The 13,818-nt window shown below is 40.1% G+C and overlaps 1 protein-coding gene across 1 annotated transcript; it reads left to right on the top strand.

Annotated features, from left to right (window-relative positions):
- The first annotated feature begins 640 nt into the window (after positions 1-640).
- On the top strand, positions 641-13,724 carry LOC121390700 (cathepsin L-like). Its single transcript, XM_041522587.1, has 9 exons — positions 641-744; positions 2,626-2,733; positions 3,278-3,363; positions 5,266-5,293; positions 10,655-10,759; positions 11,563-11,629; positions 12,124-12,324; positions 12,743-12,875; positions 13,248-13,724. Exons 1-9 carry the CDS (start codon positions 710-712, stop codon positions 13,421-13,423), a joined length of 939 nt encoding a protein of 312 aa, XP_041378521.1. The 5' UTR covers positions 641-709; the 3' UTR covers positions 13,424-13,724.
- Positions 13,725-13,818: the final 94 nt, after the last annotated feature.

Here is a 13,818-nt window from a genome sequence, read left to right as displayed (position 1 = left end):
AAACAACGCATCCATGCATGTATTCATTCATTCAGTAATTCGTTTATTCATTCATTCATGCATTCAAACATTTTGTAATGTGCCTAATAATGAAATATATTCGCCAAATTCAATTTTAATTCGCATTTGGAGATTTGGCGAATGATAACTCAAACCCTACCGAGCTACGATCAAAGGCCAAAATTCTCAAAACATCGTAACGTTTACATACACTATCTATTTCACTCGTAAAATTATGTAATGACGGAATATGATTCACGGTAAAAACGGAAGAACATTTTTATATATATTTTAAAGTCACTATAATTATCAGGATTGTTTCAATCGTTGTTTTATTGCCCTAGTTTGCATATTTACATTTATTTATAACTGAAATAATATTGTTGTCCAGTACAAATAATATATTTGAAATATACCTATATCTGTTTTGTCTTTTCGGTGTCTGTCCCAATTTCCGTATTTTCGTGATTTTCTGCGTGAAATAGATAGCACACGCTTGTAAACGTTCAACTTCTAACCACAAACGTAATGTTAAAATGTTTTTTTGTAAATTTCTCCAGAAAAAAACCCCCCCCCCCCCCCCCCTGATTTGGTGTAATATAGTTATGTCTGTTTTCGTATACTTTTAAGCCAGTGGAAGACCGAACACCACAAGAGTTACAAAAGTGAGAAAGATGAGGCAGAAAAGTTTTACATTTTCAAAAAGAACATGGACGAAATTGAACAACTCAACAGAAAATTCCAGTGAGTCAATTTAAAACTGAGCACCAGGCGCGTGTGCAGGAGGTGGTTCTGGAGTCCATTCCACCCCTCCCCGCACAAAGCGAATTTTTGTTTTAAAATATATTTTGCGGGAGGAAGGAAATGTTTTATTTAACGACGCACTCAGCACATTTTATTTACGGTTATATAGCGTCGGACATATGGTTAAGGACCACATAGATATTATAGGAGGAAACCCGCTGTCACCATTTCATGGGCTACTCTTTTCGATTAGTAGCAAGGGATCCTTTATATGCACCATCCCATAGACAGGATAGCACATACCACGGCCTTTGTTATAGCAATCGTGGTGCACTGGCTGGAACGAGAAATAGCCATTTTGCGAGAGAACATGATTCCAACCTTCCTAGAAACATGGGGTGGTACGTAGCCCAGTGGTACAGTGCTCGCTCGATGCGCGGTCGGTCCGAGATCGATCCCCGTCGGTGGACCCATTGGGTTATTTCTCGTTTCAGCCATCTGCATTACTTCGTGCACACGCGCCTGATTATTACGTGCTTTCTTCTAAATGTGAACATTATACTCTTCTGTAGCGGTTTCAAGATGTATCGTTGGGACGAGTCGTAGCCCAGATTGAGTGCTAAAGCGTTCGCCTGATGCGCGGTCGGTCTAGGATCGATCCCCGTCAGTGGGCACATTGGGCTATTTCTCATTCCAGCTTGTACACCACGACGTGCTATGTGCTATCCTGTCTGTGGGATGGTGCATCTAAGAGATCCCTTACTAATGAAACAATGAAGCGGGTTTCCTCTCTAAGGCTATATGTCAAAGTTTGACACTCAACAGCCAATTACTAATAAGTCAATGTGCTCTAGTTGTGTCGTTAAAAAAACCCTCAAGATGTATCGAGTTCCAGCTAAGTCCTACTGGCGATAAGGGATTTTGCGCGTGTTCTTCAATAGTCGTTGCTTAAATTGTGCTGATGCCTCGTTAAACAAGTATTGGTTTATCTCATTTTATGGAATAATTCTTGCAGATTCCTTTTTTTCATAATTGAAGAGTCCATTTGCTACACCCATGTTATTATACACGACCAAGTACTTATAAATTCACAGAACTAATAGAGAATAAACGAATTAGTACCCTAAAGAAATTAGCATGTTTCATAAATATAATAATTAATTAATTCAAACGCCCTTGGCTACAAACACCATCAAAACCAAACATATTTAATAAAGTATTACCATTATCCACTGCACCATATACACGCTTAACAAGCTATTCGTTTTGTATACCCCAGCGGTCACTCATAACAGTCATATTTTCCAGTTATTCTGCACTGCACGAACAATATACACGTTTTGAGGCTCACAAGCAATATTCGTATTATCACACGATTTTACCTGGATACCCGGTCATGTGTAGTTTAAAGAGTTTGCGTTAACGGCTCTCTCTTTTTTGTGTATTAAATATTATTACATAATATAGATTTGAGCAGAATGTTGGTTTTTTAGTATGAACGTGTTTGCGTAGTTGCAATTGTCAATTAGTGCGTATTTACATCGTTTTCTATAAAGGTTGGCCATCTTGCCACGTGAAAATAAACTAGAGAAAAAGTAGCTATGTAATAAATAGAATAACAACTCGGTCCTATGTCCGTTGTGTATTTTCACGGCTCCCGATTATGTCACTCGGGAATAAAGTCTGGTGTATTATCCTGTACTGACATGCATTTGTATTAAAAATTTACAAATGTCATAAATGTATTATGTGTTTGTTATAACAAATGTATATGTATATATTCCTGCTCGGCCGGTTCGTTGATAAATTTGTTGTTTTTGTTTTTCCGACCGTCCGACCGGCGGTTTCGTTGATAATTGTTTTTTTATTTTCCAATTTAAGAGGGAAAACCGAGTTTGCCATCAATGCATATGCAGATATGTCACCCAAAGAATTCAGAGAAACCATGTTAATGCCTAGAAGAGCTGCCCCGGTGTTCGAAAAAGAAAGGTAGGATTTTATACTATTTATTTATTCATTCAGTTTTTTAATTCAATCAATTAACCAACGGATCAATAAATCAAACAACCATTCATGCTTTCATTCTTTCATTCATTCATTCATTCATTCATTTCATTTATTTTATTAATTAATGTATTTATTTATTTACTTAATTTATTTTATGTATTATAATTCTTCTTGCTGTCGGTGTTGCTATTACTACTACTATTATTACTACTAGTAGTAGTACTACTACTACTACTACTACTACTACTACTACTACTACTACTACTATTACTACTACTACCACCACCACTACTACTACTAATACTACTACCACCACCACCACCACCACCACCACCACCACCACCACCACTACTACCTACTAATACTACTACTAATACCACCACCACTACTACTAATACTACTACAACAACAGCTGATGCTGCTACTACGACTACTGTACATTTCATTGTTGTAGTTACTCTTATTGTTGTTGTTGTTGATATTGTTGTTATGGTTGTTTGATTTTATTAATATGTTTTATTTACAGACTGTTTAACGTGGAAGTAAAAGGATATCTTCCTCAATCTTTTGATTGGACTGACAAAGGAGTTGTTACTTCGGTTAAAAACCAAGGTAAATATAATTGTAATCCATTTTCAAGTTTATTAATTATATTGTGTTTCCACGTCGGTCATGATCAGCAATACATGACTGAAGACATGTCTCCTCTATCAAGGCAGTTGATTATAGACGTTGATAGCAAACATATAATAATTTAAAATTGAGTTGTGTTTTTATTTTGCTTTAGAAAACGATATTTTATGATGGGATGTTATAGTTTTAATCAGACAAATACATGTATTAAATATGTTGCAACAAGTTTCAATTCTGCTGTCAAAACTGTTTAAAATGATGACCCCGGGTTTTGCAGCGATCGTAACATGTTTTCGGATAACAGAGCATTTTTACAATTAAAATTACTTATTAAATACTTTCTTTTTCTTCTTCTTTTTTTTTGAAGTCTGTTTGTCTTTATATGCAATGTGTTTCTTGTTATTCAAATGTTTGTAGTAGCCCAAATTGTATTTTTCCTTCCAATAATTTCGTACGTATGAAAAACAAAACGTTTTAGGAAGTATTAGGACGACCAGAAACACATTCGATATACATAAACTGATATTTTAAACAAAGAAAGAAAGAAATGTTTTATTTAACGACGCACTCAACACATTTTATTTACGGTTATATGGCGTCAGACATATGGTTAAGGACCACACAGATATTGAGAGGAAACCCGCTGTCGCCACTTCATGGGCTACTCTTTCCGATTAGCAGCAAGGGATCTTTTATGTGCGCTTCCCACAGGCAGGATAGCACAAACCATGGCCTTTGTTGAACCAGTTATGGATCACTGGTCGGTGCAAGTGGTTTACACCTACCCATTGAACCTTGCGGAGCACTCACTCAGGGTTTGGAGTCGGTATCTGGATTAAAAATCCCATGCCTCGACTGGGATCCGAACCCAGTACCTACCAGCCTGTAGACCGATGGCCTAACCACGACGCCACCGAGGCCGGTAAATTATATTTTAAACAATAAATATGCTGTATGTAAGATATACGTTTAGTTGTTAAAAAGGATTTATTATTTATTTGGAAGTATGTTACAATGGTTGCAAACTTAGAACAATCTGTTTAACTGGGGGGGGGGGGGGGGGGGGGGGGGGGGGGGGGGGAGGGGTTAGCTCAGTCGGTTGAGTGCTTGCTTGAGCTGCTTGCGTCGTAGGATCGAACCATCTCGGTGGATCCATTCAACTAATTGTTGTTGTTTTTTCTCGTTGTAACCAGTGCACCACAACTGGTCAAAAGCCATGGTATGTGTTTTCCTGTCTGTGGGAAATTGCATATAAAAGATCCCTGGCTGTATTAGAAAAAAATGTAGCGGGTTTCCTCTCACGACTACGTGTCAGAATTACCAAATATTTGACAGACGATGGTTAATTAATAAATGTGCTCTAGTGGCGTCGTTAAACAAAACAAACCTTAACCCTTTAAAAGGTATTGCGGAAGAAAGCCATTATGGGGGAGGAGGGGCTGATTCAAATCGAGGACGCAAAGCAAAGTTTCTAGGGGGTTCCTGGGTATGCTCCCCCGTAAAAATTTGAAAACGGTGTCCTGAAATGCTATTTCCTGCATTCTATAAGCAAAATTCATTTCTGCCTTAAGGTTTACTACCAATAATATTTTTATTCGGAATTATTGGAGGTGCCATAGTCCCCAGCACACACACACACACACACACACACACACACACACCCCGCCCTGCTCCGTCGTGCCTGTTTTAACTTACATTTGTGTGAGAATCCCTTTAATCAAACATTCAGGGGCACAGCCCGCCTGGTAAAACACATAGACGTATTAATCTGAAAAATACTTCCAAGTTTTACGCTGCTCGTATTTCACAAATGGTAACAAGAAGTTTTTTCTTTAAATGTATGGAATCGTTCTTTAAACAAATATCTTTGGTTTGTCGCAGGTACTGTTGGAACATGCTGGGCATTCAGGTGAGTTTTATATCGCATACATTTGTATATAAATAATAAAATAAACATGTTGGTTTTGCTGAAACTTTAAACACTATTTATGTATAAAATAATGTAGTAAATAGATAAAATATTAAAAACTTAACATACGACGATATGTCTTTTGACCTAGTTGGATAAGAACCTACAATATAAAAATAGAAATACACCTAAAATTAGACTTCTAAATTCTCCCCAGGCACACGCGTGTAATAAAGGTCGTGGTATGTACTACCCTGTATGTGGGATGGTGCATATAAAATACCCCTTGCTGGTATTTAATCAAAACGAATTTCCTATGGAATGTCGGCAATGGGTTTCCTCTCTAATTATCCGGGTGGTCCTTACCCATGTCATTTTAATCTTAAAGGGACATTCCCGAGCTTGCTGCATTGTAAGATGTTTCCGACTGATAAAATATTTCTGGATTAAACTTACATATTAAATATATTTTCTTGTTTAGAATATCAGTGTCTGTATATTCAATGTGTTTCTGGTCGTCTTAATATTTGTAAGAAGCCCAAACTAGAATTTTGACAAATATATTTTCGAAATAAAATAAAATTTAATCTAGTACAAATATTAGAACGATCAGAAACACGTTTGATATACAGCCACTAATATTTTATGCAGAAAAATGTAATTGCAATCGTTAAATAAGTCTGTTAGTCTCTTTAAGTAAAATGTGTTGAATGAGTCGTTAAATAAAATACTGCTTTTTTAAATTTAATTTTGTGGTATTATTATTTGTTGTTATTGTAATAGCAATAAGCATTATCATCAGCACCACAACCATCATATTTTCTCTTATTCACATTGTTTCATCTCTCTCACTGTTGTGTTCAGGGACGGGATGTAGCCCAGTGGTAAAACGCTCGCCTGATGAGTGGTCGATCTAGGATCGATCCCCGTCGGTGGGCACATTGGGTTATTTCTCGTTCCAGCCAGTGCACCAGTACTGGTACATCAAAGACCATGGTATGTGTGGGATGGTGCACATCAAAGATTCCTTGCTACTAATGGGGAAAAGTAGCTGGTTTTCTCTAAAAGACTATATTTTCTGTTTGTGGAAAAGTGCATATAAAAGATCCCATGCTGCATTATGAAAATGTAGCGGGTTTCCTCTGTTGACTACGAGTCAGAATTACCAATTAATATATCAAAGTGCTCTAGTCATGTCGTTAAACAAAATAAACTTTACTTTTTACTTTCTCTAAGACTATAGGTAAAAATTAACAAATGTTTGATATCCAATAACCGATGATTAATAAATCAATGAGCTCTAGTGGTGTTGTTAAACAAAACAAACTATACCTGTGTATTGTGTTCAGTACTATAGGTAATATCGAGGGTCAGTGGGCGATACAGGGGAACACACTGACCGATCTCTCCGTGGAGCAGGTCGGTGTTCTCTAGTGGTGTCATTAAACAAACTATACCTGTGTATTGTGTTCAGTACTATAGGTAATATCGAGGGTCAGTGGGCGATGCAGGGGAACACACTGACCGATCTCGCCGAGGAGCAGGTCGGTGTGCTCTAGTGGTGTCGTTAAACAAGATACACTATACCTGTATATTGTGTTCAGTACTATAGGCAATATCGAGGGTCAGTGGGCGATGCAGGGGAACACACTGATCGATCTCTCCGTGGAGCAGGTCGGTGTTCTCTAGTGGTGTCGTTAAACAAACTATACCTGTGTATTGTGTTCAGTACTATAGGTAATATCGAGGGTCAGTGGGCGATACAGGGGAATACACTGATCGATCTCTCCGTGGAGCAGGTCGGTGTGCTCTAGTGGTGTCGTTAAACTATACCTGTGTATTGTGTTCAGTACTATAGGCAATATCGAGGGTCAGTGGGCGATGCAGGGGAACACACTGATCGATCTCCCTGTGGAGCAAGTCGGTGTTCTCTAGTGGTGTCGTTAAACAAACTATACCTGTATATTGTGTTCAGTACCATATAATATCGAGGGTCATTGGGCGATGCAGGGGAATACACTGACCGATCTCGCCGAGGAGCAGGTCGGTGTGCTCTAGTGGTGTCGTTAAACAAGATACACTATACCTGTATATTGTGTTCAGTACTATAGGTAATATCGAGGGTCAGTGGGCGATGCAGGGGAACACACTGACCGATCTCTCCGTGGAGCAGGTCGGTGTTCTCTAGTGGTGTCATTAAACAAACTATACCTGTGTATTGTGTTCAGTACTATAGGTAATATCGAGGGTCAGTGGGCGATACAGGGGAATACACTGATCGATCTCTCCGTGGAGCAGGTCGGTGTTCTCTAGTGGTGTCATTAAACAAACTATACCTGTGTATTGTGTTCAGTACTATAGGTAATATCGAGGGTCAGTGGGCGATACAGGGGAATACACTGATCGATCTCTCCGTGGAGCAGGTCGGTGTTCTCTAGTGGTGTCATTAAACAAACTATACCTGTGTATTGTGTTCAGTACTATAGGTAATATCGAGGGTCAGTGGGCGATGCAGGGGAACACACTGACCGATCTCTCCGTGGAGCAGGTCGGTGTTCTCTAGTGGTGTCATTAAACAAACTATACCTGTGTATTGTGTTCAGTACTATAGGTAATATCGAGGGTCAGTGGGCGATACAGGGGAATACACTGATCGATCTCTCCGTGGAGCAGGTCGGTGTTCTCTAGTGGTGTCATTAAACAAACTATACCTGTGTATTGTGTTCAGTACTATAGGTAATATCGAGGGTCAGTGGGCGATACAGGGGAATACACTGATCGATCTCTCCGTGGAGCAGGTCGGTGTTCTCTAGTGGTGTCATTAAACAAACTATACCTGTGTATTGTGTTCAGTACTATAGGTAATATCGAGGGTCAGTGGCCGATACAGGGGAATACACTGATCGATCTCTCCGTGGAGCAGGTCGGTGTTCTCTAGTGGTGTCGTTAAACAAACTATACCTGTATATTGTGTTCAGTACTATAGGCAATATCGAGGGTCAGTGGGCGATGCAGGGAAACATACTGACCAATCTCTCCTTGGAGCAAGTCGGTGTGCTCTAGTGGTGTCGTTAAACTATACCTGTGTATTGTGTTCAGTACTATAGGCAATATCGAGGGTCAGTGGGCGATGCAGGGAAACATACTGACCGATCTCTCCGTGGAGCAAGTCGGTGTTCTCTAGTGGTGTCGTTAAACAAGATACACTATACCTGTGTATTGTGTTCAGTACTATAGGCAATATCGAGGGTCAGTGGGCGATGCAGGGGAATACACTGACCGATCTCTCCGTGGAGCAGGTCGGTGTTCTCTAGTGGTGTCGTTAAACAAGATACACTATACCTGTGTATTGTGTTCAGTACTATAGGCAATATCGAGGGTCAGTGGGCGATGCAGGGGAATACACTGACCGATCTCTCCGTGGAGCAGGTCGGTGTTCTCTAGTGGTGTCGTTAAACAAGATACACTATACCTGTGTATTGTGTTCAGTACTATAGGTAATATCGAGGGTCAGTGGGCGATACAGGGGAATACACTGATCGATCTCTCCGTGGAGCAGGTCGGTGTTCTCTAGTGGTGTCATTAAACAAACTATACCTGTGTATTGTGTTCAGTACTATAGGTAATATCGAGGGTCGGTGGGCGATACAGGGGAATACACTGATCGATCTCTCCGTGGAGCAGGTCGGTGTTCTCTAGTGGTGTCATTAAACAAACTATACCTGTGTATTGTGTTCAGTACTATAGGTAATATCGAGGGTCAGTGGGCGATACAGGGGAATACACTGATCGATCTCTCCGTGGAGCAGGTCGGTGTTCTCTAGTGGTGTCATTAAACAAACTATACCTGTGTATTGTGTTCAGTACTATAGGTAATATCGAGGGTCAGTGGGCGATACAGGGGAATACACTGATCGATCTCTCCGTGGAGCAGGTCGGTGTTCTCTAGTGGTGTCATTAAACAAACTATACCTGTGTATTGTGTTCAGTACTATAGGTAATATCGAGGGTCAGTGGGCGATACAGGGGAATACACTGATCGATCTCTCCGTGGAGCAGGTCGGTGTTCTCTAGTGGTGTCATTAAACAAACTATACTGTGTATTGTGTTCAGTACTATAGGTAATATCGAGGGTCAGTGGGCGATACAGGGGAATACACTGATCGATCTCTCCGTGGAGCAGGTCGGTGTTCTCTAGTGGTGTCATTAAACAAACTATACCTGTGTATTGTGTTCAGTACTATAGGTAATATCGAGGGTCAGTGGGCGATACAGGGGAATACACTGATCGATCTCTCCGTGGAGCAGGTCGGTGTTCTCTAGTGGTGTCATTAAACAAACTATACCTGTGTATTGTGTTCAGTACTATAGGTAATATCGAGGGTCAGTGGGCGATACAGGGGAATACACTGATCGATCTCTCCGTGGAGCAGGTCGGTGTTCTCTAGTGGTGTCATTAAACAAACTATACCTGTGTATTGTGTTCAGTACTATAGGTAATATCGAGGGTCAGTGGGCGATACAGGGGAATACACTGATCGATCTCTCCGTGGAGCAGGTCGGTGTTCTCTAGTGGTGTCATTAAACAAACTATACCTGTGTATTGTGTTCAGTACTATAGGTAATATCGAGGGTCATGGGCGATACAGGGGAATACACTGATCGATCTCTCCGTGGAGCAGGTCGGTGTTCTCTAGTGGTGTCATTAAACAAACTATACCTGTGTATTGTGTTCAGTACTATAGGTAATATCGAGGGTCAGTGGGCGATACAGGGGAATACACTGATCGATCTCTCCGTGGAGCAGGTCGGTGTTCTCTAGTGGTGTCATTAAACAACACTATACCTGTGTATTGTGTTCAGTACTATAGGTAATATCGAGGGTCAGTGGCCGATACAGGGGAATACACTGATCGATCTCTCCGTGGAGCAGGTCGGTGTTCTCTAGTGGTGTCATTTAAACAAACTATACCTGTGTATTGTTTTCAGGTACTATAGGTAATATCGAGGGTCAGTGGGCGATACAGGGGAATACACTGATCGATCTCTCCGTGGAGCAGGTCGGTGTTCTCTAGTGGTGTCATTAAACAAACTATACCTGTGTATTGTGTTCAGTACTATAGGCAATATCGAGGGTCAGTGGGCGATACAGGGGAATACACTGATCGATCTCTCCGTGGAGCAGGTCGGTGTTCTCTAGTGGTGTCGTTAAACAAACTATACCTGTGTATTGTGTTCAGTACTATAGGCAATATCGAGGGTCAGTGGGCGATGCAGGGAAACATACTGACCAATCTCTCCTTGGAGCAAGTCGGTGTGCTCTAGTGGTGTCGTTAAACTATACCTGTGTATTGTGTTCAGTACTATAGGCAATATCGAGGGTCAGTGGGCGATGCAGGGAAACATACTGACCGATCTCTCCGTGGAGCAAGTCGTAGACTGTGACAGCACGAAGGACCCGGCCAAGTAAGTGACCCATACTCTATGTAAAGTAGATACACGCACACACACACGCACGCACGCATGCACGCATGCAGGTACGCACGCAAACAGACAATGACACAAACGTATTGGTACTAATATCAGCCATGTTGGTGGGTTTTAGGTAACACGTGACTTTGTTCTTGTGTAATTATATTTTTGAAAAATATATAAATTAGGTCAGTAAAAGTTACTGCAGAAATTTAACGAGTGGTGTGTATAGTTTGCCCACTTTCGATGTTTTTCACTAACAGCCGATTGTCCCGAGTTTGCAGCACGGGGGAACTCTCGGCTGTCAATCAAAACAACTATTCATACTACGAGTAATTTCATGTTGTAACTCACTGGTACCACGCCCCTAAATGACGTTGTAATACGCGATAAGGAAATTTGGCTCCGGGAGAGGTGGGGTTTAAAAAGTGTGTGATTGACGTAAACCTTTGTCAATGGGAAAACAACTTAACAACCTACGTAAGATACAATATCACACTTGTGTTAAAACGTATTAAGAATGAAATTGAGAACTGGGACATCAAATATGGTCAGCTGAATTATATTTATCTTTTGTATGCAGTTTATTTATCATATCGTTAGAACAAATAATTGATAGCGCAAGAAGTGTGAATGTTGGCTTTAAACGTAGTTTGTTATATAGTTAGTTAAGTAGTTAGTTAGTTAGTTAGTTAGTTAGTTAGTGAGTTAGTGAGTTAATTAGTTAGCTAGCGAATTAGTGAATGAATGAAGTTAGTTAGTTAGTTAGTTAGTCAGTCAGTTACATTTGTTTTCAGTGACCGTGCTGACTGTGGTGTGTTCGGCGGTTGGCCATATCTCGCTTACCAGTATATCAAGAAAGTGGTAAGTAAACAGTTGGGATGTTTGTTTGTGTGTTTATTTATTTGTTTTTAAGTTGTTGTTGTTTTGGGGGCTTTGTTAGTTGGGGTTTATTTTTGTTTTTTGTTGTTTTGTTTTTTTTGGGTTTTTTGTTTGTTTTTTTTACGGCGGGGTTTGTTTTTTGGGTTTTTTTTTTGGTTTTTTTTTTTTTACGGGGGGGGCTTTGGGTTTTTTTACGGGGGGGCTTTCTTTTTGGATATACCATTTTTAATATAGTAATGGGTTTGCTGTTTTAAATTTGTTCTGATTATACGCAAAAAAGCGTCTAGCTGTTTGAAAGACTGGACATCCAATAGCCAATGTATTTTTCTTGCTGGGGTGTCGTTAAACATTCATTTATTCATTCATTTATTGAAAGACTGCTTTTCTTTCTCTTTACTACCGTTTTCTTGAATGTCATTACATCTCTGCTTACATACTTAATGAGCGTTTTTCTCCGTTTCGTTCGACTACTGCAGGGTGGCATAGAACCGGAAGTGAGGTATCCTTATTGTTCCGGTAATGGCGGCTGTTACCCGTGTCCAGCCCCGGGATACAACAAAACGCTGTGCGGACCAGCCGTGCCGTCCTGTTTGAAAAACGAAAGCTGTCATGCAAAGTTAGATCCTGGCAAATTCATTGCAGGGTTGAACGTTACTGATTGGAAAGCAATAGACAAGGTATTTTGCATAAAACATAGTACTATTCTTAAAGACATTTAATTTGTTTGGTTTCTTGATCTAAATAGTTGGTATTGCCTGTATGTTTCTAAACGATAATTATCATAATATGGACGTAATATTTCACGTAAACCGTCTTTCTTTTCGCGTGGCGGTTACGCAAATTTATAATCACGCGAACCACTAATCGGTTGCGTTCCTCTTTACTACAATCATGTACTCATTCTAAGTATAAAAAAAGTCTCTGGTTTTACTTAAACTTTCGGTATCGGCTGGAATCAAAGTGTTAATCATTAGTACAAGTCACGTAACAGAACAATTGGTTACCTGGGTGAAAAATAACGTGAACTTCCGGTTATTTAAGATTAAAAAAAAAAATCTACAAATGTTTTATGGTAAATTTGCAATGTTACTTCAGAACGAGACTCTGATCGCGTTTGCCTTAATGAAGCTGGGACCTCTCTCTGTGGCGTTTGACGCCTCGCTGCTACAGTTCTACCACAAAGGAATATACGACCCTCCACTGTGCAGCAAAACTGAACTGGATCATGGTAAGTGGTCGACACTGACAACTGTATTTTACAGCCTGTTCACAGTGCAACAAAAACCTATATATAATATTTGTATGTAATAATTCCTGGGCATTAAAGGTATCATCAAGAAAGGACTGGGGCTTTGGCTCATTGGCTCATTGCGCCATTTCTCGTTCCAGCCAGTGCAGCACGACTGGTATATTCAAGCCCTGTCTGTGTGATGGTGCATATAAACGATCCCTTGCTACTAATGAAAACAAAATGTAACGGGTTTCCTCTTTAAGTCTATAACGTAAAAATTACCAAAAGTTTGACATCCAATAGTCGATGATTAATAAATCAATGTGCTCTAGAGTTTTCATTACGAGACATATACATATTTGTTTCCAGCTGTTCTGATGGTCGGTTTCGGAGAGGATAAAGAGTTATTCAAAGAGAAACCATACTGGAAAATCAAGAACTCTTGGGGGAGTAAGTGGGGGGAGAGTGGCTACTTCCGGATCCTGCGTGGCAAAGGCACGTGCGGTATCAACACACAGGTCACCACAGCCGTTCTAGCCACCTAATGGCGGGAACCGGCAACACCGGGTGGCTGAGTTGTATATCACTGACGACACATGACTATAAAAAATAAATATTTCTTGTTTTCTTGTGTGGTTTTGAAGAATTTGTTATGTTGACAGTGAAATAATTTAGAAAAGCTACAGATAAAAAAAGAGGTGAGAGAGGTCGTTACACTTATTTAACTTCGGTTGGCTTCAGGAAGAGATTGTGTTTTCAGTTTACGTCAGGAAATTTACTTGTCTCCTCCTATGGAACAATATGTCCTGTTTGTAACGATATCATCATCATTGTCTTCATCATCACCATCATCATCAGCAACACCATCTCTATCAGCACTATCACCATCATCATCATCATCATTATCATTATCAATAACAACAACACCATCTGTATCGGC

Source organism: Gigantopelta aegis, chromosome 15 (assembly GCF_016097555.1).
Source record: "Gigantopelta aegis isolate Gae_Host chromosome 15, Gae_host_genome, whole genome shotgun sequence".
Classification (NCBI taxonomy): domain Eukaryota; kingdom Metazoa; phylum Mollusca; class Gastropoda; order Neomphalida; family Peltospiridae; genus Gigantopelta; species Gigantopelta aegis.
This window is presented reverse-complemented; position numbering and strand designations above follow the sequence as displayed.

Coding starts and splice junctions, on each gene's coding strand:
- LOC121390700 (XM_041522587.1), top strand. CDS start 710: ATGGACGAAATTGAACAACTCAACAGAAAATTCCA. Junction 5,294..10,654: donor GGAACATGCTGGGCATTCAG/GTGAGTTTTATA, acceptor TATTGTGTTCAG/TACTATAGGCAATATCGAGG. Junction 12,325..12,742: donor ATTGGAAAGCAATAGACAAG/GTATTTTGCATA, acceptor ATGTTACTTCAG/AACGAGACTCTGATCGCGTT.